At 45.0% G+C, this 23,483-nt stretch overlaps 2 protein-coding genes across 2 annotated transcripts in view; both read right to left on the reverse strand.

Annotated features, from left to right (window-relative positions):
- The window catches only part of TRMT6 (tRNA methyltransferase 6 non-catalytic subunit), a 267,426-nt gene that overhangs the window by 130,366 nt on the left and 113,577 nt on the right, over nt 1–23,483 (reverse strand). The window lies entirely within an intron of this gene.
- The window catches only part of FERMT1 (FERM domain containing kindlin 1), a 48,980-nt gene continuing 31,609 nt past the window's right edge, over nt 6,113–23,483 (reverse strand). Inside the window, exons 9-14 of the mRNA XM_050745272.1 lie at nt 18,278–18,402; nt 17,087–17,193; nt 14,241–14,462; nt 13,216–13,340; nt 9,451–9,592; nt 6,113–7,396 (exon numbers count right to left, since the gene is read on the reverse strand). Of these exons, the coding sequence (XP_050601229.1) occupies nt 7,223–7,396; nt 9,451–9,592; nt 13,216–13,340; nt 14,241–14,462; nt 17,087–17,193; nt 18,278–18,402 (895 nt within the window). The 3' untranslated portion in view covers nt 6,113–7,222. The remainder of the gene's footprint in view (nt 7,397–9,450; nt 9,593–13,215; nt 13,341–14,240; nt 14,463–17,086; nt 17,194–18,277; nt 18,403–23,483) is intronic.

The raw sequence follows: 23,483 nt of genomic DNA on the forward strand, positions 1-23,483 counted from the left end.
GCCCAACAGCAAGCGGGCAGGTAGTACATGCTACCCACAGTGGAAGAGGAGAGGGGAGCAAATATTTGCTCAACAGTGATCCAAACTGTCACACAAACCATCACACTTATTTGAAAATAAGCTGATAAAGTACTTTTCTAATTAAAAATATGTTGTTAAAAATAACACTTTACATTTGTATTGCATATTATGGTTTTAAAAGCATATTTGCATCATTCTCTCACATATTCCTTCCAGTGACAGAGTGGAAAGGTGGCATCCCCATTTTTAAAGATGTGAAGTTTCTGGCTGCATTATTTTCCTAGAACTGGTGTAACAAATTCCCATAAGCCTTGTGGCTCGAAACAGAAATTTATTCTCTCACAGTTCTGGAGCCTAGAAGTCCAAAATCAAGATGGCGGCAGGGCCATGCTGTCTCTGAAGGGCGCAGGGAGGAATTCTTCCTTGCCTCTTCCTGGCTTCTGGTGTTTGCTGGCAGTCTTTGGGACTCCTTGACCTGCACCTGCATCACCCTGTCTCTGTCTCCATCATCACATGGCCTTTCCTGCTCTGTACCTCTTTTCTTTTTTTTTTTTTTTAGACGGAGTTTTGCTCTTGTCACCCAGGCTGGAGTGCAATGGCACGGTCTTGGCTCACTGCAACCTCTGCCTCCCAGGTTCAAGCGATTCCCCTGCCTCAGCCTCCCAGTAGCTGGGATTACAGGTACCCAACACCACGCCTGGCTAATTTTTGTATTTTTAGTAGAGATGGGGTTTCACCATGTTGATCAGGCTGGCCTCGAACTCCTGACCTCAGGTGCTCCGCCTACCTCGGCCTCCCAAAGTGCTGGGATTACAGGCGTGAGCCACCGCGCCCAGCCTATCTTTTCCTTTTTTTAAGGAAGCCAGTCATACTGAATTTAGGACTCACCCTGATCCAGTATGACCTTATCTTTACTTGATTACATCTGCAAAGACCCTATTTTCAAATAAGGTCACATTCACAGGTTCTGTGTAGATGTGAATTCGGGGGGACACCATTAACTCAGTACACTGGCTGGCAGAATTTATGGCATCTATACTCTTTCTTGACAATTCCTCTGGTGTCTGGCATCCTCCCTGCCAAATCCATGCCACATCTCTAAGGCCAGAGCTTCTTAAACTTCTCTGGGCATACATATCGCTGAGAGTCTTGTTAAAAGGCAGACTCTGACTCAGAAAGGTCTGGGTGGACCTTGGTGCTGGGACTAGGGTGAGCTGAGGAGGTGCCCTGTATGACTCTGACAGTGAGAGCCTCCTTAAATGCTGTGCCTGGGGTGCTCACCTGTGCCACCCTAGTCCTGGCCCTGTGAGATTCTGCGTTTCTAACAAGTGCTGCTGGGCCAAGGACCACACTTTGAGTTGCAGTCCGCTTGGGTTTAATGCTTGGTGTCTCACCCTCAGTAGTAATGAGGGTGTTTCCATTTTGAAGTTGGATGTCTGTAACTCCTAGAAAGGAAGCAGTGGTTCCTTTTTTTTTTTTTTTTTTAAAAATAACATTGGATCACATGGGCTGGGCTAGATACCAGTAATGTTGGTTCTGTAGTAGCATTTCAGGAAATTAAGTTGGTAGCACAGAGATTCAGGGCCCCTTTGTAAGCACCTGGTCAGACCTTCATCCCCGACCCTCCTGGGTTCCCAGAATATCTCACCGTTAGTTCTGCCTCCTGACCTCTGTAGCACTGCCTGGAAGTGGTCTTTGGTCTCTTCCAATAGCCTCCCCTACCAGCCAGGGGCTGGGCCCAAACCAGCTACCCCATCACCAGCAATAGAGCCTATAGAGCCTATGCACTGAGCCCTGACCCCAGGCCTTGTTGCAAGTCTTACTCTTTCCTTAAAGACATATATATATATCTTTATAAGTATATATTCCTTAAAGACATATATATATATAAAGATATATATATATCTTTATAAGTATATATTTATATACTTATTTAACTGTTTTATTTTTGGAGACAGAGTTGTGCTTTGTTGCCCAGGCTGGAGTCCAGTGGTGCAGTCATAGGTGTCTATATTTTTGAACCTCATTTGCCTTCCCTGTTACTGGCCCCATTTATGTCCATCAACACATCTCTTGAGTCAGAGGGCACAGGCTTGGGGCATTGGGCCCTCCCTCCTCCAGGTCCTCTGCTTCTCTTACACAGGTCTCTGCCTTCTCTCCACGGTCCACTTTTCCATCCGAGGTATGTCAGAGAGCAGCCAGAGGCCTCCCTGCCCAACTTCCAGGGGTGAAGAAGAGAGACACTCTCCTGTTAAGACCCCACACAGCGTATGTCATTTGCAGTGGCTGGGGAGAAGTGGTTATAGGATTTTTTCCTCTGTAATGACTGAAGATACTGAGGCACATGGGGAATTATGGGTGTTTTGGGAACTCACACAGTGAGTTGGAGAAAGGGGGTAAATCGTTATAGCGGAAAGTATCTTCCCCACAGGTGTCGGGAGCATTCTCATTCAGGTTTTTAAAAAATTGGGACTCCTCTGAGATAACTGAGCCTTTACAAAAATTATCATGATTATTTTAAATAGAGACAGGGTCTTGGTTTTGCCCAGGCTGGTCTTGAACTCCTAGGCTCAAGCAATCCTCCTGCCTTGGCTTCCCCAAATGCTGGGATTACAGATGTGAGCCACCCCACCCGGCCAATCACTGAGTCTTGATGCAACATGAAATATGTGGGCAAATGTCAGGGTAGCTTTTTCTTTTCTATATTTATTTATTTATTTTTATTTTATTTTTTGAGATGGAGTCTTGCTCTTTCACCCAGGCTGGAGTGCAATGGTGCGATCTCGGCTCACTGTAACCTCTGCCTCCCGGGTTCAAGTGATTCTCCTGCCTCAGCCTCCCGAGTAGCTGGGATTACGGGCATGCCTGGCTAATTTTGTATTTTTAGTAGAGACGGGGTTTCTCCATGTTGGTCAGGCTGGTCTAGAACTCCTGACCTCAGGTGATCCGCTCGCCTCGGCCTCCTAAAGTGCTGGGATTACAGGCATGAACCACTGCGCCCGGCCTCCCCTCTTTCTGATAGCACTCAATATTTCCACACAACTCCAGTGAGGTTCAAGGAATTGGAAAAACTAATGCAAGTGAGGGCCAAGGGCTTCACCTTTTCAGATTTTCCAGTTATGATTTCCCGGACTTCAAGAGTCCTTGGATGTAGGGTGCATGAGAAGGAAAGATGGGTGAAATAACAAAGAGGAATGCTCCCCTTCTTTCTCCTACCACTGAGAGATTCTGGGGTGACAGGGATGGAAGGGGAGGAGGCAGGAAAGTCACGCTATGTGAGAAAATAATAAAAATGAATATAGAGATATTAAATGTAGACGCCAAATTTTTTTTTTTTTTTTTTTTTTTTTTTGAGACAGGGTCACTGAGGCTGGAGTGTGATGGCATGATCATAGCTCACTGCCACCTTGAACTCCTGGGGCTTAAAGGATCCTCTCATCTCAGCCTCCCAAGTAGCTGGGGCTACAGGCATGTGCCACCATGCCCAGCTAATTTTAAAGTCTTTGTAGAGATGTGGTCTCGCCATGTTGCCCAAGCTGTTCTTGAACTCCTGGGCTCAGGTGAGCCTCTGTCTTGGTCTCCCAAAGTGCTGGGATTACAAGGTGAGCCACTATGCCCAGTCCCAAAAAAAGAAACCTTGTGAGTTAAAAAAAAATTTTTAAGTGATTTTAAAAGACAGATATTACAAAATATCTTGACTTCCTGTATTAAATGAGTTTTCAAATTAAAGCTTCCTCATTTGCTTACTTTTCTGACCTTGGGACTAAAAATGAAACTTTCCCAGAATTAAGTGTGGTGGCTCACGCCTTGTAATCTCAGCACTCTGGGAGGCTGAGGTGGGCGGATCACCTGAGGTCAGGAGTTTGAGACTAGCCTGACCAACATGGAGAAATCCCGCCTCTACTAAAAAATATACAAAATTAGCCAGGTGTGGTGGTGCATGCCTATAGTCCCAGCTATTTGGGAGGCTGAGGCAGGAGAATCGCTTGAACCCGGGAGGTGGAGGTTGCGGTGAGCCAAGATCATGCCACTGCTCTCCAGCCTGGGCAACAAGAGCGGAAACTCCATCTCAAAAAATGAAAACAAAAAACAAAACAAAGAAAAAAACCCCAACACTCTAAGCACCTCATTTCTCTGGCTCCCAGACGTTTTCGGTCTAGCCTCTCCTCCCACAGCTAACTGCTGTTAATGCCCTTGGTTCTCTTTTAGTGGTGTGAGCCTGAGCTTGGGAACGCCTGCTCTGGAGCTGGGGTAAGGGGCATTTCAAGGCTGGGCAAGGCTGGGGAAGGAAGGGTGGGGTTTGCCGGGTTAAGCTTAGTAGCTTCTGGAGTCAAGACAAACACTGCTCATTATGAGGCGGTGTGACCCTGGGCAAGTTCACCTTCTGAGCCTTTCTCCTTTGTAAAGCAAGCCATTTCTACCCTCTATGGGCTGACATGAGAATTGCACAAAGGGATAAACTGCGTGTCACTAAAGCAAAGTGCCCTCAACATTCAGCCATCAGAATCAGAGGCTTCTGCTGTTCTATTGCCGCTGGGGATATTTCTTTGCTTGCTGGGGTGTGTGTGTGTGTGTGTGTGTGTGTGTGTGTGTGTGTGTGTGTGTGTGTGTGTGTGTGTGTGTGTGTGTGTTTTAATATGGATCTGGAAGGAGACAAAAGCGCTCACGATAAGGCAGGATATGCCAGGAAATCTGTGACCAAGTCAGTGAGAAAGGAGTTGAAACCAGCGGGTAAGTGAGGTGTCTAAGTGGCTCTCTGAGGACCCCCGGAATCTGCCACTCCCCACACCACGGGAGGGAATGACCTGGAATCTTGGCGCTGTGAGGAGAGACACATGTTAGACCTCAGAGTTGCAATCCCTTTTCATAATAGAGGAAACAGTCACCTTTTTGGAGACAGTAGGTTGGAGAGGACACAACAGGACCGTACTCAAGTCCATACAGATCTTTTACTTAAAAGTCATATAAAATAATAAAAAATGCAGATTTCTGAATCAAGTGTAGATAAGGAAGTAAATGATGTTGAAAAGTGCCCATTAATTTAAAATTTCATCATAGGAAGCTGGGTGACCTTTTGCACTCAATATTAAAAAAACCGTTAAGTTGCTCTTTGGAACAGTAGCATTTAGGGTTTCTTTTTTTTTTTTTTGTCACGCTTGTTTATTTCTTTGGGATGTTGCTATGTGTCACGGAAGAAATGCTCCCCTGAAAATTGTAACCAAACAAAGTTTGGTTAAAACCAGTTAGTTCCTTTGTTTTCATGGAAATGTCAGACAACTATGAAAGCTAAGGAAGCGCGTTGAATGGAAGGTCTGGCTTTGGTAAATTAGGCAGAGATGTTCTCAGCAGCAAACAGGTAAAATCTGACATCAAGAAGCATTATTTTAATGTAGGGCCGGTTATAATCTTAAAGAACTGACTAGGTTCTAAAATACTAGAACTGAGAAATAGGACTGAAAAATGACCAACACCAAGTATAACACAGTATACTCAGCACTTGTTTCTATAGAAAACATTTCAAATCAAGTTCTTTATGATGTGAACCAGATTTTCCAAATGCCTAAACCACTTCCGAGCTTTAAGCAAGGCCTCAGAAATTCAGCGGGTTCCTGGGAGGCTTCATTCACATTCACCTCTAAGGAGAGGCTAAAAGAGGAATTTCCAGATGGCAGCTACTGGCTCAGAACCAGGGGGTCCCTTGCCAAGTCTGTCTCTATGTGGCCCCCGGAATTGCTGAGGTCTCATTTCTCAGAGGGCTTTGCTGGAAAATAAAGCAACAACTGACGCTCGTGGGCCTCGGAACTCTGGCCAGGCCCCCTGAGGGGATACATCCTAGGAGAACTGAAAAATGGGATTGGGGCTTTTGCCTTATCCTTGCAACCTGAGTTCTTTGTGTGGCTGAACATCTATGAAAAAAAATCAAATATTGTCTGATACTTCCCTGTACTTCTGGTATTGCTTTTAACCTCAAAACCCACCCCTCCCACCTCTAACAAACCAAAATGGAAAATGACAATTCAGGCAGCTGTTAATTGGCTCACTCGCTCAAGGCAAGCGCTGTCTCAAGGCAGAAATGACACAGCAAAACACAGAGGGGGAGAAAAAAGTCTATTATTGGCTCATGATTTACAAAAGCCAAAGGCCTTTAGAGAAAAGGCCAGGAGTCATAGCAACACAGATCCCAAATCCAGGAGAACACAGACCAGCAGTAAGAGGGATGCTTCCCGTCAGACCTTGGACATGGTGGTCTTTGAGAATAGGTCTGCCCTTCTCTCCCTGACCAGTTGGGATAGAGACCTGACTGGAATCCTTGACGCTGACAGGTGTTTCTATGGACAGAGAAGACTGTGCCTGTCTTCCTGAATCCCAACCCAGAGTAGAAGCAGTTGAGACATGGATCTGGGTTGAGAAATGGGTTTTCCTGTCCCCCTGTATCACCCACGTCTTCACAAAGGACTTACAGGTGGCTGAGAGATCTGTAGGAATGGAATGGGGATTGCAGGTGGCCCAAGAAACCTGAGGAGACCAATGACTAAGACCAGATGTGGGTCAGCGGTCATCTTGGCAGGTATCACTGTGGACAGACGACACTGAGGGCCACTGCTCTGACCTTGGGTCGTCAACTGCTACCTGGTAGCCCCACCCCTCCCCTTTCTACCCCTAGACCTTCGCCTCCAGGGAAAAAGTGTGTGTAGGAACTCCCTTTGCCATTTTGAAAAGACAAGAGCTAAAAGCAGTTTCATGAAGGACAGGCATTTAGTTTCATACCTGAGTTTGTGAAATAAGAGTTTTTCTTTCTTCACGTGATTTTTACCTTTCTGTCTTCTCCACTGACTTAGTAATGAGACAGATCAGGACAAGGATACTTGTAGCCATCCACCTGGCAGGTTCTGCAAGTCACAGAACTGTAACCACATACTGGGCCTTAGAGCAACCTTAGGGCACCTCCTTTTCTCCTGCTCACCCATTTTCTAGAAAAAACAAGAGAGGCTCCTTCCATGGCTGGTAGCACAGAGCAAAGTAAGGAAAGGGATGTGCCAGCAGTGGGTTTGAATGAGGTGAGGACCTGGGTGACCAGCGGTGAACGTATGTTGTCTGTTAGTCCAGTATCTACATGCTGGGCAAGTTACGGATCCCATCCCTCCGGGGAGGGGCGCCTTTGGCTTGCCCTGTTGGTGTGCGCCGAGCACGCATGCTTGCTTCAATCCTGACCGCCGGTCAGTTTGTGGAACAAGTCCTCGTCGAGTGTTTCATTCTGGTCCTTGGAGCGGGTAGACAAGAAAATGTAGCCACCAATGTACTCATGTACAATCTTGCAATCTGCACTCAGGCAGGTGAATGCAGTAAAGACGTTTTGGTCAAACTCGATGACCACCTGGAAGAGGAAGGCACAGAGAAGCTTAAACTCTGACAAGGAATGATGAGAAAGAGGCGCTTTGTTGGACTGGCCCCTGGAGCTGAGGGCTGCTGAGGTGGATGACAGATGGATATCGCCCTAAAACGCACAGAAAACCATCACTTCCATTAAACACTTCCAGAAAACATCTTTGCTCTCTTTGCGCCCTCTGGTGGCGTCGACTTTGCTGCACATCTGGTTTTAAAAACTCCCAACGCATTTTCTGTCTACAGTTTAGATATAAGGATTTTGCCCAAGCACTCCCTATGTTGGGGAGCAGGGTGCTTCGCAGGCACTTTATTTTTATTTATTTTTTTTGAGATGGAGTCTCTCTCTGTCACGTAGGCTGGAGTACAGTGGCACGATCTCAGGCCACTGCAACCTCTGCCTTCCAGGTTCCAGCGATTCTCATGCCTCAGCCTCCCAAGTAGTTGGGATTACAGGTGTGTGCCACTACACCTGGCTAATTTTTGCATTTTCAGTAGAGACGCGGTTTCACCATGTTGGCCAGGCTGGTCTTGAACTCCTGACCTCAAGTGATCCACGCCTCAGACTCCCAAAGTGTTGGGATTACAGGTGTGAGCCACTGCACCAGCCTGCAGGCTCTTTAATGAATAATAAAAAGCTGCCTGAATTTTCTTATAGCCACTGCCCCGAACCCTTTCCTAGCTGAAAGTCATAAACTCTAAGCACTAGAAGAAAGACTTAGAGACTTTGCTGGTTCTCAACCTTGGCTGCCCATTGAAATCACTTGTGGACCTTTAGAAATTATTAATACCTCGCTCCTCCTCCCAGAGATTCAGATTTAACTGGCCTCGGGTGTGTTCTGGGCAGTGGTATTTTAAAGCTCCCCAGGTGATCCTTATATGCATCAAGGCTTTAGAGCTGCTGCCTTAGATGTCATCTAATCTCTGAACTTGATTTTACAAATAAGCACCCAGATGGTTATCAATACTGCTGAGAGGAAGTCAGGGTTCTTAACAAATGTGTGAGTCTCTTACCATCCCTCTACTTTCTATTGGAAAATGAGAATGCCAAAGGAATGAGGGAAGATTGAGTCTATATCAGCACCATCGGAATGTTTTAATTAATTCAAGAATGAGTGAAACAGGGTCTCGCTTTGTTAACCAGGCTGGAGTGCAGTGGCACAATCATAGCTCACTGTAACCTTGAACCTCAAGTGATCCTCCCTGGCTGAGTAGCTGAAACTATAGGTGCACACCATCACACCTGGCTAGTTCGTCTTTTTTATTTTTTATTTTTAAATTTTCTGTAGAGACAGGGTCTCAATATGTTGCCCAGGCTGGTCTCGAACTCCCGGCCTCAAGTGATCCTCCCACCTTGGCCTCCCAAAGCACTGGGCAGAATGTTTTAAATTAGCGGCAGGATGCTAAGGTGCCTCTAACTTCATCTAGAATTTTCCATGATACAGGCTTGGCCTGAACTTAGCTCCTAGGATGGGAGATGATGGGAGGCTGTAACACAGGCTAAGGGTTTGAGGGCTCCTGGTTTTAAAAGGTGAAGCTTTTCTCAGTCATCACTATGGACCTCACTTGCTGCTTCAGCAGTTTTTCCCTTTTGAGCCTGGAATGCTCTCCAGGTGAGCAATTGAATCTTCAAGTCCTCAATCGGGTTTCTTGACAGCCAGTCAGATGAGGGCTTTTTTGGATTTATTTTGCATAGCAGTTACATCTCCAGTAGTTTCTGGTAAGTAATTATCAACCTAAATCCTATATAATCCTATGCTGAGTCAATGAAAATTAATGAAACTGCTCAGTAATTTTAGAACCTGTCTGTATTGACAGTCTGCGTGGAGACTACGCCAACTTACAGTGCTAATGCAAGAGCATTTGGCCTGTGCTTGTTAGGAAGCTGCCCAGAATTGCATATAATTATTTTAGCAGACAGTTACCACATGCTTGTGGTTTCTTAGCTCAAATAGAAGAATACCTTTCAAAAATCAGAATAATCTGCAATTCTGAGGGAACACACATTTATAGGCTCAACACTGAAGAGCAAAACTTTCACTTTACCTGACGGGTTTCCCAGTTTACATTCCACTGTTTGATATTTGTGAATCTCCATGTTGTCACTGGAATCCCGGTGGCTGCATCAATTTTAATCAACCTGTTATATGAAACTCCCAGAATGTCATCTTTTTTGCTTCCTTTAAATCTGAAAAGAATCATAATATTAGTTAAGAGAAGCAACTGCTTCCTATAATACAATGTTCATTCACATATAACTTCTTAAAAATACTACCAGTATTTCTAAATCATTTCAGAGGAATGGAAAATGAAGAATTAGCTTTCTGCAGGGGGGCATTTTTATTGGGATATAGAGAACATGAAAAAAGAATGAAGGCGATCCTGCAGATGGTCTTTAAGTAAAACTGACATCAGAGAAAAATAAAATAAGACGGAATCAAATACATTCATTCAAAATGATTACTGACTCTGTAGGGCACTCTTCTAGGCATGGGAGATATCGTAGTGAACTAAATGGATGGAAAATTTCTGACTGTGGGAGGGAGAAGATCATAAGTAGGAGGTACATATGCCAGATAAGATGAAGGAAAATAAAGTTGGAAGGGCTACAGGGAATACTGGCAATGAGGTGGCTACAGTTTAAAACAGCAAGGTCAGTGAAAAGGTGACATTTGATCAAAAAATGGATATGCATGAGAATGTGAGACACGTGGATATCTGGGGAACGAGTATTCCAGGCAGAGGGCACAGCCACTTAAAAAAAATTTTTTTTTTTTAATGTGCTTAAGGACCGGCCAGGAGGCCCATGTGGCTGACACAGTGAAGGAGAGGAGAGAAATGTGAGTTCAAGAGCAAAGGTCTTGTAGGCCACTGTAAGGATCTGGCTTTTACTCTGAGTGAGATAAGAAATCCTTCGGATTTCGTGTGTGTGTGTGTGTGTGTGTGTGTTTTAGAGACAGGGTCTTGTTATGTTGCCCAGGGTAGTCTTGAACTTCCGAACTCAGGCAGTCCTCCTGCCTTTGCCTCCCAAAGTGCTGGGATTACAGGCACGAGCCACCACAGCTGTCCCAGATGGTTTTGAGCAGAGACTTCACAAAATCTGATTTAAGATTTTAAAAGGATCCCTGTGGCTGCTAACTTGAAAACTTAGGGGGACCAGGGTCAAGGCAGGAAGACCAAGAATGCTTTAAGAACTGAGGCCTGGCTGGGTGCGGTGGTTCACACCTGAGATCCCAGCACTCTGGGAGGCCGAGGCAAGAGGATTACTTGAGGCCGAGAGATTGAGAGCAGCCTGGGGAACACAGTGAGATCCCATCTCCTAAAAGAAAGTTAGCTAGGTGTGGTGGCTCACAAGTCACAGCTACTTGGGAGGCTGACGTGAGAGGATCACGTGCGCCCAGGAGTTTGAGGTTATAGTGAGCCATGATTGAGAGAATGGAAGAAAGGAATTGGAGGTAGTGGGTAAGTACAATACATTCAAGAAGTTTTACTGTAAAGTAGGGCAGTGAATGGGGACGGCAGCTGGAGGGGGATGCAAGAAGGGGATACTGATGTGAAAATTGATGTTGCAGGAGACAGAAAAGCATAATTAAAAAAAAAAAATCCTAGCTGAATATGTCACTTTTCACATCATTCTTTTCTGCATGTCACTCTTGATTAAAATTTACTCCACTTTTTTCCTTCATTTCACCACCTTAATGCTTAATATCAGAAGTTAACCCACTTCTTACTCCATCTGCTTCTCTCTAACCTATGGGAATTCCCTGGGCTGCTCTCCATTATCCAGGGAGCGGTGAAGCAAAGACCTAGCTTTCTCGGGTGTCAGCAGATCCTGATTCTGCCAGCCATCTTATACATAGCAGGGCTGCTCCAGCCTTGGACTCTGGCCTTGGAAAAAGCAGATCTTTGCCATGCCCGGGGCTGCTGCCTCAAAGCCTCACCTCCATAAACAGGTGTTAGAGATAGAGGGAGGCGCAGAGGGGAAATAGCTGGTAAAGGAGGAGTTGTCACCAGAAACTTGTTCAGGCCCACACCACGCTTCACCACGTATCAGGCACTTTGCTTGCAGGCTGCACTGGATTCTCTCAACACAGTAGGTTCGGAATGCCCATCGAACACATGGAGAAGCTGCGGCTTGGGGAGGGCAACAAAAATGCCCAGGTCACAGAACTAGCAAAGGCAGAGGTGCAACTGAAAGCTGGGCCTGGTCAGTTTAAGTATTTTTGTGGTTTTCACTATGCGGGCTTGACTTCAAGGTTACAGGTAGGGGTGTGTGTGTGTGTGTGTGTGTGTGTGTGTGTCTGCACATGGACATGTATGCACACACATAGTGGGGATCCAGTATAACTCTGCCCTTCCTCACTCCTTTGTTGGAGTAAGTAAAGCAGAAAGAGTTGCTTGTTTGGGACAAACATTGGGGACTGATGTTAAATGAGATATTTCAGTGAATAGGAAAGTCCATTTTTTTGTTTTTGTTTTGTTTTTGTTTTACAGACAGTCTCACTGTGTCACCTAGGCTGGAGTACAGTGGCACGATCTCAGCTTACTGCAACCTCCACCTCCCAGGTTCAAGTCATTCTAGTGCCTCAGCCTCCTGAGTAGCTGGGACTACAGCTGCACACCACCATGCCCAGCTAATTTGTTTGTGTTTTTAGTAGAGATGAGGTTTCGCCATGTTGCCCCGGGTGGTCTTGAACTCTTGAGCTCAGTCAATCCGCTCACTTTGGCCTCCCAAAGCGCTAGGATTACAGGCGTGAGCCGCCGCGCCCGGCTGGAAATTCTGAATAGACTCCCCTGTTAGAAGTAATGGAGAAATGGAGTCTTTGGAAAGGGCCAAGAAAACAAAAACTGTCAACACTTAAAAATACAAACCAATTTTCCCACCCGCAAATTATAAGACGAGAAAGTGACAGTATTTGCTGTACTGCAGGATTGGGTGTAGATTTTGCTTAAGCATCTGTCTTCTTTACTGAACTGAAAAATGTAATCTGATTTACAAGCATGCTGGTGGATATGTTTTGGGAAACCATCCATTGTATACAGTGGGGCAGAGCCGTAGTGCTGGGCAGGGATAACAAATGAGGACACAGGGCTTTATGCCAAGGTGTGCCCTGGACTAGGGGGTGAACTTGGACAAGTCACTTAAGCTATCTTTCTGGGGGCAATAGATGGGCCTCGTATGCATCCTTCAGATCCAGAAATCTTCAGAGACCAGGGAGAACAGGGTTGCTACCTGATAAAGCTGGGTAGAAATAAGACAGAGCTTGCTGGGGCCTCTCTAAAAACCTAAAAATTCTGCAAAGCCACACTAGGAGACACAGTATAAGACACAAAAATGAGAAAGCTGACATGAAAGAAAGTCATAGCCAGGTGTGGTGGCTCATGCCTGCAAACTCAGCGCTTTGGGAGGCTGAGGTGGGAGGACTGCTTGAGATCAGGAGTTCGAGACCAGCCTGGGCGGCAAAGTGAGACACCCCCAACCCTGATCTCTTGGGGAAAAAAAAAAAAGTTACAGATTTCATAAAATCAATATGTGATGTTTACCGTCTGGTTTTGGAAATGTAGTTATCCTAAAAGAACCTCCTTTTAAAATTTCCTTTCCCACATCTAGCTGAGTTTCAGGGGTGTTGGCACTTAGAAGGTATGGAAAATGTTTATGAGCAGCCCAAAGTATCAGGGCTATTTGTAAAAGGGCAATATTCTCAAATAAAAAGCGTTCTGTATTCTACACTAAATGAGAAAACTGGGGCTCCCCAAAAGCCACTTAAAATTGGATGGAAAGTGTGAGAAACAAGTGAACATTGTAATCACCTGACAAGGTAGTAGGTGAGGCCGAACTCAGGCAGTGACTGCCACGCCTGGATGAACCGCAACTTGGCTTCGACCAGGGGCATCTGGGCCACGTTCTGGTGCGCCTCCAGGATCCGGGCAGCCAGCTGAACAGAAACAGGCATCAACCTCTCCTCACAGGCACCAGCTGCTCTGTAATCACCCTGTTAGCTCTGGATCCCCCGTAAGAACAATACCCTCAAGGCCCGACTGCGGCTCTACAAAGACAATCCATTCTCATTCATTCATTCTCTCTTTTTCTACAAGATACAACAATCACTGGGAGAAGCAGGAAAAGGATCACCCGACACATAAACTTCTAAAGTTGGTGCAGTTGGAGAGCTCTGGGGTCCCTCTTTCTGAGGTCTGCGGAGCGGCCACAGACAATGGTTCTACATGAATCAGCTCATCTGTGCAACTTTTAACCCACTCCTATAGAAGCATAATTTTAATTATTAATTTGTGAGAACTAAAGCATTAAGTTCAATCTGGGAATACCTGCATGTTTAGTCAGCAGTACAGTCACCTCTAACAAAATTAACAATAATTTCATAACATCATCTAATATTCTGGACATAGTCAAATTTTACCATCAACTGATTTTTTCATGATGATACTCTTAATCAGATGGAATTACTCTTTTTTTTTTTTTTTTTGGAGACAGAGTCTTGCTTTGTCACCCTGGCAAGAATGCAGTGGTGCAATCTCAGCTCACTGTAGCCTCCACCTCCTGGGCTAGAGCAATTCTCCTGCCTTAGCCTCCCAAGTAGCTGGGAATACAGGTGTGCACCACTACATCTCACTAATTTTGTATGTTCAGGATAGAGATTTTACCATGTTGGCCAGGCTGGTCTCAAACTCCTGACTTCAAGTGATCCGCCCAACTTGGCCTCCCAAGTGCTGGGATTACAGGTGTGAGCCACCATGCCCAGCCGGAAATCCTCCTTTTATTTTTGTTTGCATAAAGAATTTACTGCAAACAATTGCCCTAACACGATGAACAGTACCTGTTTAGATTTGTGTTTTTTTGCACACCGTGGTGACACAAAACATTCTGGCTTCATATCCATGTTTTCGAGACTGGAAGCCACCTGAGATGCAGAGTTCCTGTTTTTCATCCTCAGAAAGGAAAGGATGTTGAGGACCTCTGGCTGGTAGGAGCTGTCTGCCATGGTTTTGCCCTTCGATGCCAACATGCAGGCAGCCATCCATTGGGCGTATTGATTCTCCTGCAGCAAACAGCAGAAGGTTGAGAAGCACGCTCAAGTGCAAAGCCCCCTGCTGCACACGGAGGCGGACTTGGATTTTCTTCCCCGTTACATTGCAAAACCATCACCTTCCAAGCAAGAAGTGAAGTGGCACACGTTTTGAATGACTGCTCATCACCTAATGTAACACCTGACAGTAGCTTTTGAGTCCTGCATTAAGTTTCTAGATGCTGGGAGGCTAGAGGATAGGAATGTCAACTTCGATAAATTGCATGCAGGGAATTTTGCATTTAAAGATGATCCAAGAGCCGGGTGTGGTAGTTCATGCCTGTAATCCCAGCACTTTGGGAGGTTGAGGTGGGTGGATCACTTGAGGTCAGGAGTTTGAGACCAGCCTGGCCAACAAGGTGAAACCCTGTGTCTAGTAAAAATACAAAAATTAGCTGTGCGTAATGGCAGATGCCTGTAATCCCAGCTACTCAGGAGGCTGAAGCAGGAGAATCCCCTGAACTCAGGGGATGGAGGTTGCAGTTAGCAGAGATTGCACCAATGTACCCAAGCCTAGGCGACAGAACAATAGTTTGTCTTCAAAAAAAAAAAAAAATGCTGGGCGTGGTGGCTTACACTTGTAATTCCAGCACTTTGGGAGGCCAAGGCAGGTGGATCACGACGTCAGGAGATCAAGACCATCCTGGTTAACATGGTGAAACCCCGTCACTACTAAAAAATACAAAAAATTAGCCAGGCGTGGTGGTGGGCACTTGTAGTCCCAGCTACTCGAGAGGCTGAGGCAGGAGAATCGCTTGAACCCAGGAGGTGGAGGTTGCAGTGAGCCGAGATTGCACCACTGCACTCCAGCCTGGTTTCAGAGCGAGACTCCATCTCAAAAAAAGAAAAAAGAAAAAAAAAAAAAGATCCAAGGACACAAAGAAGTGCCATGGGGCACAGATAGGTGGTGAAACTGTAAACTATCAGAGAACTTTCCTTGATATGTATTTCCATTTTCGTATCACATCTGATCTCTATGACAAAAGAAAATGATGAAAAAAATTAGCTGATTTCCTATATTATTTGTACCCTTGTCTGTCCTTGGTAAAGACTCTAACTCTAAGGTTAGAGTCTAAGGTTAGAATCATGGCCATTATGGGATCTTAACAAGTCAGTGGTGGCTTCTATTGTTGTTTAATGTCTGTGTTTTATTTCTGACTTCAGGGAGTAAACAGGAGTGGTCCTCAGAAGTGCCCGGAATGCAGTTAAAGATGGGTGTTCTTCAGTGCGACAGTAGGTGAGCAACATTGAATTACTGGCCTCAATCTTTACTGCTGCTGATATGGTTTGGTTCTGTGTCCCCATCCAAATCTCATGTTGAATTGTAATTCCCAGTTTTGGGGGAGGGACCTGGTGGGAAGTGATTGGATCATGGGGGCGGATTTACCTCTTGCTGTTCTCGTGATATTGAATGAGTTCTCATGAGATCTGATGGTTTAAAAGTGTGTGGCACTTCCCCCTTCACTCTCTCCCTCTCCTGTCACAATGTGAAGATGTGCTTGCTTCCCCTTCACCTTCTAAGATTGTAAGTTTCCTGAGGCATCCCTAGCCATGCCTCCTGTATAGCCTGTGGAACTAGGACTCAATTAAACCTCTTTTCTCTCCCAGTCTCAGTTAGTTCTTTATGGCAATGTGAGAATGGACTAATACACACCTGCACTGCCATCCACAACCTTCGCTATATAATTTTACAGTTCCTCCCACCAGGGACAGTGCAATTCCCATCCCTTGACTGCCGGCTAGTCATGTCATCTGCTTTGGCCAATGGAATGTGGGTGGAAGTGACAGTGTGCCAACTTCACGCCTAAGCTTTAGGAGGTGCATGTGTTGCCATGTGCCCTCTCACACTTCTGCCCTCATCAAGAGGAGATCTTCCCCAGGCAACCTGGGACCCAGAATAAATAAAATCAGCTCAACCAGAGGCACAGTCCTGCCAAACCTGTGTCTCCAAACCCGTATGACGAGCTGACACCACCCTGGATCATCCAATCCCCAGCCTACCTTTCAGCACATCTTTCAGAAAACAATGTTTATTGTTTTTATTTTTTGGGGGGGGGGAACAGAGTCTTGCTCTGTCACCCAGGCAGGAGTGTAGTGGTGCCATCTTGGCTCACTGCAAACTCTGCATCCCGGGTTCAAGTGATTCTCCTGCCTCAGCCTCCCAAGCAGCTGGGACTACAGATGTGTGCTGCCATACCTGGCTACCACTGCAACCTCCACCTCCCAGGTTCAAGCAATTCTCCTGCCTCAGCCTCCCAAGTAGCTGGGATTACAGGCATCTGCCACCATGCCCGGCTAATTTTTGTATTTTTAGTAGAGATGGGGTTTCACCATGTTGGCCAGGCTGGTCTGGAACTCCTGACCACAGGTGATCTGCCCGCCTTGGCCTCTCAAAGTGCTGAGATTACAGGCATGAGCCACTGCATGGCGAATGTTTACTGTTGAATGTCATTGTGATTTTGTTACATTGTGATTGTTTGTTATAAAGCAATAGCTGACTGACACAATAGTGCTCTAAATTTGTGAAAACATTTTTAGGTTTTGCTCTTAGGCTTAGTAGAGGTGAAGTGACTTAACATTCTTGGGGTTTTACTCACATGGTCACATCTCAAATACATTTCATTCATACCATCGGCAACCGGGATTAGTAACTTGATTCCAAATTTTCTCCCTGCTACATTTACATCGGGCACAACTTCGCAGCCTGAAGGACAAAGATCAGGGAAAAAACTGAGTTCTGAGGCATCTGTTAGATAAACATCAGGTGTGTATCTGAAATAAAGACTTTGAATATAAGCCCCTCAGATTTGGTTCGGTTTTGAAAAATGGAGGAGCAAGCTGATAACATTAATCAATGGATAACTAGATAAATCTTATGAACAATTAACAGATAAAGAAAAATGCTTTTCTTTTATGGTTTTCTTAAATCAAAAAGTCAGTTTAGTTCATTTTCAGGTTAATGTTGGCTCTCCAAACTCATAGAAAAAATTATGTATATGAACTTTAAATCAAAGCAGAAGGAATTCTCTGATTGCCACAATAATGAGAGTTGAGTGTACTGGTTAATTAAATATTTCAATTCATAGATGGTCATCAGGACGCTCACAGTGACCTTCAGAAATTAGAATAGGCATTAAAGTGACACTGAATTAAATATAACTGTTCTGGAATACAGAAGGCTTTTCAGGATCTTGCAGCACCTCATGTGCTATACTCTTGGAGATGAATTACCACCACATCATAAACTCTGGACACACCGGGAAAGATGGAACAGCAAAATGCAAATAACCATGTTTACTAGACTGCATTCAAGGCCTATGCTCTGAAGAGCAGCTGCAGCCAGGCTGTCATTTGGAAAACAGTGACATGGTTATGGTGGTTCCTCTAGAAGTAAACAATGCCTCATTGTGTGGGAATCCTGCCTTTAATCTGCTCCTTTTTTTTTTTTTTTTTTTTTTTTTTTTTGAGATGGAGTCTCACTCTGTCACCCAGGCTGGAGTGCAGTGGCACGATCTCGGCTCACTGCAACCTTCGCCTCCCAGGTTCAAGTGATCCTCCTGCCTCAGCCTCCCAAGTAGCTGGGACTACAGGCATGCGCCACTATGCCTGGCTAATTTTTGTATTTTTAGTAGAGATAGGGTTTCACCATGTTGGCCAGGCTGGTCTTGAACTCCTGACCTCCGATGATCCGCCCGCCTCGGCCTCCCAAAGTGCTGGGATTACAGGTTTGAGCCACGGCGTCTGCCCTGACTTACGATGAGCCACAGCAAGATATAGGGTACTCTTACCTCTAAGATTTAGTTTTTCTACTGGTTCTCCTTGTTCAAGTTCCTTATTTTTAAAGTAGGCTATGGATGTGTCTTTAAAGACAAACCAGTATTGTTTGAAAGCTTTTAGTAGTAACTTCTTGGGCCTGCAAATTAAAGGATAGTAAACGTTTAAACCACCATCCAGAAATGTAGGACACATTGCAAATTTCAAGCAGATCAGATGCTCTGGAGGTCCTGTCAAACAAAACACACTTTGTTTTTCCAAAAATAATTTTCAAGTTGCTAATTTCTGATTACTAGAAATGAAATGCTGATATGAGATGTAGGTTTTAACACCAAGGCTCCACCTGGGGCCACACCTGGCTCTGCTACTGTCTACACGTGTGCCCTGGGAAAGATCCTGCACTTACCTGGGCTGCATGCACTGCCTCTGTGTGATGGGGACAGCTGTAGTCTGGGAACCCAGGGCTTTTGTGAGGACAGAATGAGATCATTTACATGAAGAGCTTATCACAGCGCCTGACGCAACTGAAGTGCTAAACTGTGATGGTGTATGTGAGAAACTGACATGAATCTGGTGACATTTGGAATCTCGGCATACTTTTTACATTTGAAAAAGCTGTCCATGTGGACAGCCCAAGCTTCAAGTTATCATACATACAAGTCAGATACAAACATGAGCAGCATTTTCTGTAGTTTCCACTTGACTCTTAAGAGAAACTATGAGAGAATTCTCAGTGAGCCACGGAAATCAGCGATATCTACAGCTAGTCAATATAGACTCTACTGTTATTAAAAACTATTTTGGGGGAAGGTATCCAACAGTGGTATTGGTATCTGTTGGGGCCAGAAAACTTTATACAGTGGACTAGACAATGTTGGTGGTGCCAATGGCAGGCTTAAAGGTTGGGTCATTCAAAATAGGCAATGTGAGAATGAATTAGGGGCAGGACAGGGGTTGGAGATAGGCAGAGAAAAGAAATTATTAGTATGCGGTTCCGTGGAAGAAATCCGGCCTTGGGGGCAGATCAGGGTATCTCATGCCAGAGGGGTGGGTTTCTGCATCAAGAATGAGAGAAGAGAGGAACCTTGGTGTTCCTCTTGGAGAAGAGAGGAACCATTCATATGTAATTTGGGGCAATTTTTTATAACATGTTAGTACTAGTCTTTCCTTAGCTAAACATATGTTATCCTTAACACAAAGATATGAAAGAAGGTGCGCATTAAAAAAAAAACAAAAAGTATATGCCGGGTGCAGTGTCATCACCTCAGCACTTTGGGAAGCTGAAGTGAGAGAATTGCCTGAGGTCAGGAGTTCAGGACCAGCCTGGGCAACACAGCAAGATCACATGTCTACAAAAAAAGAAAAATTAGCCAGGCGTGGTGGTGTGTCTTTAGTCCCAGCTTCGTGGGAGGATTGCTTAAGCCTGGGAGGTTGAGGCTGCAGTGAGCTATGATCACACTGGGTGACAGAATGAGGACTTGTTTCTAAAAAATAAATAAATAAAAAACCCAACAAAATCCCCTCAGTGTATTACAGAAGAATATTACATACAAGTTATAAAATAATTTTGAAAAACATTTTATGAAGTTAACATTTCCAGGATTAAGAAAAAACACTGTATTAAAATAGCATTTATTTGCTGGGTGTGGTGGCTCATGCCTGTAATCCCAGCACTTTGGGAGGCTGAGGCAGGTGGATCACTTGAGCTCAGGAGTTTGAGACCAGTCTGGCCAACATGATGAAACCCCGGCTCTACTAAAAATACAAAAATTAGCCAGCTGTGGTGGCGTGAGCCTGTAGTCCCAGCTACCTGGGAGGCTGAGGCATGAGGATCACTTGAATCCAGGAGGCGGAGGCTGCAGTGAGCCGAGATTGCGCCACTGCACTCCAGCCTGGGTGACAGAGCAAGACTCCCTCTCAAAAAACAAAAAACAAATAACAACAACAACAAAAAACTAGTATTTATCATGTTGTGGGCTGTAGTTAAGACAGCTCTTTTTTTTTTTTTTTTTTTTTTTTGAGATGGGGTCTTGCTCTGTCACCCAGGTTGGAGTGCAGTGGTACGATCTTGGCTCACTGCAGCCTCCTTCTCCTGGGTTCAAGTGATCCTCATGCCTCAGTCTCCTGGGTAGCTGGGACTACAGGTGTATACCACCATGGCCGGCTAATTTTTGTATTTTTAGTAGAGCCGGGGTTTCATCATATTGGCCAGACTGATCTTGAACTCCTGAGCTCAAGTGATCCACCTGCCTTGGCCTCCCAAAGTGCTGGGATTACAGGGGTGAGCCTCCATGCCCAAGCAGTTCTAAGGAACATATTTAGAAGGTTGTTTAATACTCAGATTCTCCAAAATGAATAGTATTTTCAGAATAATAAAGACACAACCTTTAACCAAAAGATATAGGTAATAAGGTCTTGGTTTAATCTTGGGCAGCTACATATTTTTCTTTAGGCTTAAGAATGAGGCCCTACTTCTCCATTTTACCTGGACCTTAAGAGTATCAAGCGATCTCAAGTTCCTTCTCCTGTCTCCTGCCTGGAATTTTGGTTCATCTTTCAGGATGCTTCTGACACATTAACAAAGCTAATCATTGCTGCTGTTCTATGCATCAAAGCCTGGGCAGGGTAGGGGAAGGGGGAGTGGAGGAGATGCTGAGTGGTGAATGATGTGCTTAAGAACGAGCGAGACAGGCTCTCATTAAAAATTTTCTGTTTGGTTTTTTTTTTGAGACAGGGCTTCACTCTGTTGCCCAGACTAGATGGAGTGCTGTGGTGCAATCTTGGCTCATTGCAACTTCTACTTCCCAGGCTCAAGTGATTCTCCTGCCTCAGCCTCCCCAGTAGCTGGGATAACAGGCGCACGCCACTACCATGTGGCTAATTTTTGTAGTTTGAGTAGAGACAGGTTTCAACATGTTGGCCAGGCTGGTCTCGATCTCCTGACCTCAAATGATCCACCCTCCTCGGCCTCCCAAATTGCTGGGATTACAGGTATGAGCCACTGTGCCCGGCCAGAACTCTTAATTTGGATGATATTTAACACAGAAAAGTTCTGTCTCCAAGTTTTAAAAGTGTGTAGATTTAAAAAAAAAAAGCCACTGTATTGAGGTGTGATTGGCATATAAAGAGTTGTACATACTTAATGTGTGTATCTCGATGAGTTTGGGAATAAGTATACACTTGTAAAACCATCACCACCATTAAGACCATAGACAGCCAACACGGCTCTAAGTTTCCTCCCACTTCCTTTCTTCTTATTTTTTGTGATAAGAACACTTAACATAAGATCTACCTGTTTAGTAAACTGCCCTATGCAGTACAGTAGATATCTAGAACTTACTTATCTTTTAAAATTTTATTATAGGCCGGGTGTGGTGGCTCATGCCTGTAATCCCAGCACTTTGGGAGGCTGAGGCAGGTGGATCACGAGGTCAGGAGATCGAGACCATCCTGGCTAACGTGGTGAAACCCTGTCTCTACTAAAAGTACAAAAAATTAGCCAGGTGCAGTGGTGGGCGCCTGTAGGCCTAGCTACTTGGGAGGCCAAGGCAGGAGAATGGTGTGAACCTGGGAGGCGGAGCTTTCAGTGAGATGAGATTGTGCCACTGCACTCCAGCCTGGGCGACAGAGCAAGACTCAAAAAAAAAAAAAAAAAATTTATTATTATGATTTTTTTAGAGACGGGGATCTCACTATGTTGCCCAGGCTGGTCTTAAACTCCTGGCCTCCAGTGATCCTCTTGCCTCAGCCTCCTGAATAGCTGGGATTACAGGTGTAAGCCAGTATGCAGAGCTCAGAGTTCATTTATCTTGCATAACCGAAACTTTCTACCCTTTAAGCATCCCTTCCCCAGAAGGCATGTAACCACAGAAACATTTCCAAATAACTTTTCAAAAGGCTCTCTTCACAGCCTTAGTGTGTGTACAGAATTAATCTTTCAAAAATCAGTTACGTTCTCACTTACTTTATAGTAACCTTTTCTTAAAGGAGAGATTAATGTGTTTATTATTTTGAAAACATCAAGGGTCTTACTACTGATGGCCACATATCATCACAGAAAGGTCATCAATTCGAAACACTTATTTTTTATGTATTTTCTTTTTTTCTTTTCTATTTCCTTCCTTCCTTCTTCCTTTTTCTTTTCCCTCCCCTCCCCTCCCTTCCCCTTCCCTTCCCTTCCCTTTCTTTTCCTTTCTGACAGAGTCTCGCCCTGTTGCCCAGGGTGCAGTGCAGTGGAACGATCAGGGTCACTGCAGTCTCAAACTCCTGGGCCTAAGTGATTCTCCCACTTCAGCCTCCCAAATAGCTGGGCCTATAGGCGCGGGTCACCACACAAACTTACAGAAGTAGAGAGTTGAATAGTGGTTACTAGGGGCTAGGGGTAGGGAAACTGGGCTCAGACCAGTCCTGCCTCAGCCTCCCAAAGTGCTGGGGATTAGAGGCATGAGCCACTGCTCCCGGCCTTATTTTTTTGGAAAAACAAAAATGTATAACCCTCCTTACAGGTGATTTTCCATATGAAAACCAGTGATCCTTACTGTGAGGCCAAAGATTTTCATGATCCCTCACCATCTTTTTATTTATTATAAAGATTCTAGTATATTTTAAGACTCTTGTTTCCATAAAATGAATCACTCTGATATCTCCTGTAGCCCACTGTGTAAGTCTGACTGAAACAGTAACTTGCCTATAAATGACTCAATGAATGGACATTATGTGTGGTCTCTCTCTATAACCTTGTGGCGAAGTCATTTTGTTTATTTCAAAGTAGTTTCTCCAATAGTGGTTACCTTACAGTTTTGGCATAAATGATTGTTGATATTAAATATGTAATTTACTAGTAGGATTGTATCTTGTCTGGTTCATACCTAGGGGTGTGCAAAAAGCAGACTCTTGGGCGGGTCGCGGTGGCTCACGCCTGTAATCCCAGCACTTGGGAGGCCGAGGCGGGCGGATCACGAGGTCAGGAGATCGAGACCATCGTGGCTAACACGGTGAAACCCTGTCTCTACTAAAAATACAAAAAATTAGCGGGGCGTAGTGGCGGGCGCCTGTAGTCCCAGCTACTCGGAGGCTGAGGCAGGAGAATGGCGTGAACCCGGGAGGCGGAACTTGCAGTGAGCCGAGATCGCACCACTGCATTTCAGCCTGGGCAACAAAGCGAGACTCTGTCTCAAAAAAAAAAAAAAAAGACTCTTGAAAGATCGATTGGGCACAAAA

The sequence above is a fragment of the Macaca thibetana genome, chromosome 10 (genome assembly GCF_024542745.1).
Source record: "Macaca thibetana thibetana isolate TM-01 chromosome 10, ASM2454274v1, whole genome shotgun sequence".
Classification (NCBI taxonomy): domain Eukaryota; kingdom Metazoa; phylum Chordata; class Mammalia; order Primates; family Cercopithecidae; genus Macaca; species Macaca thibetana.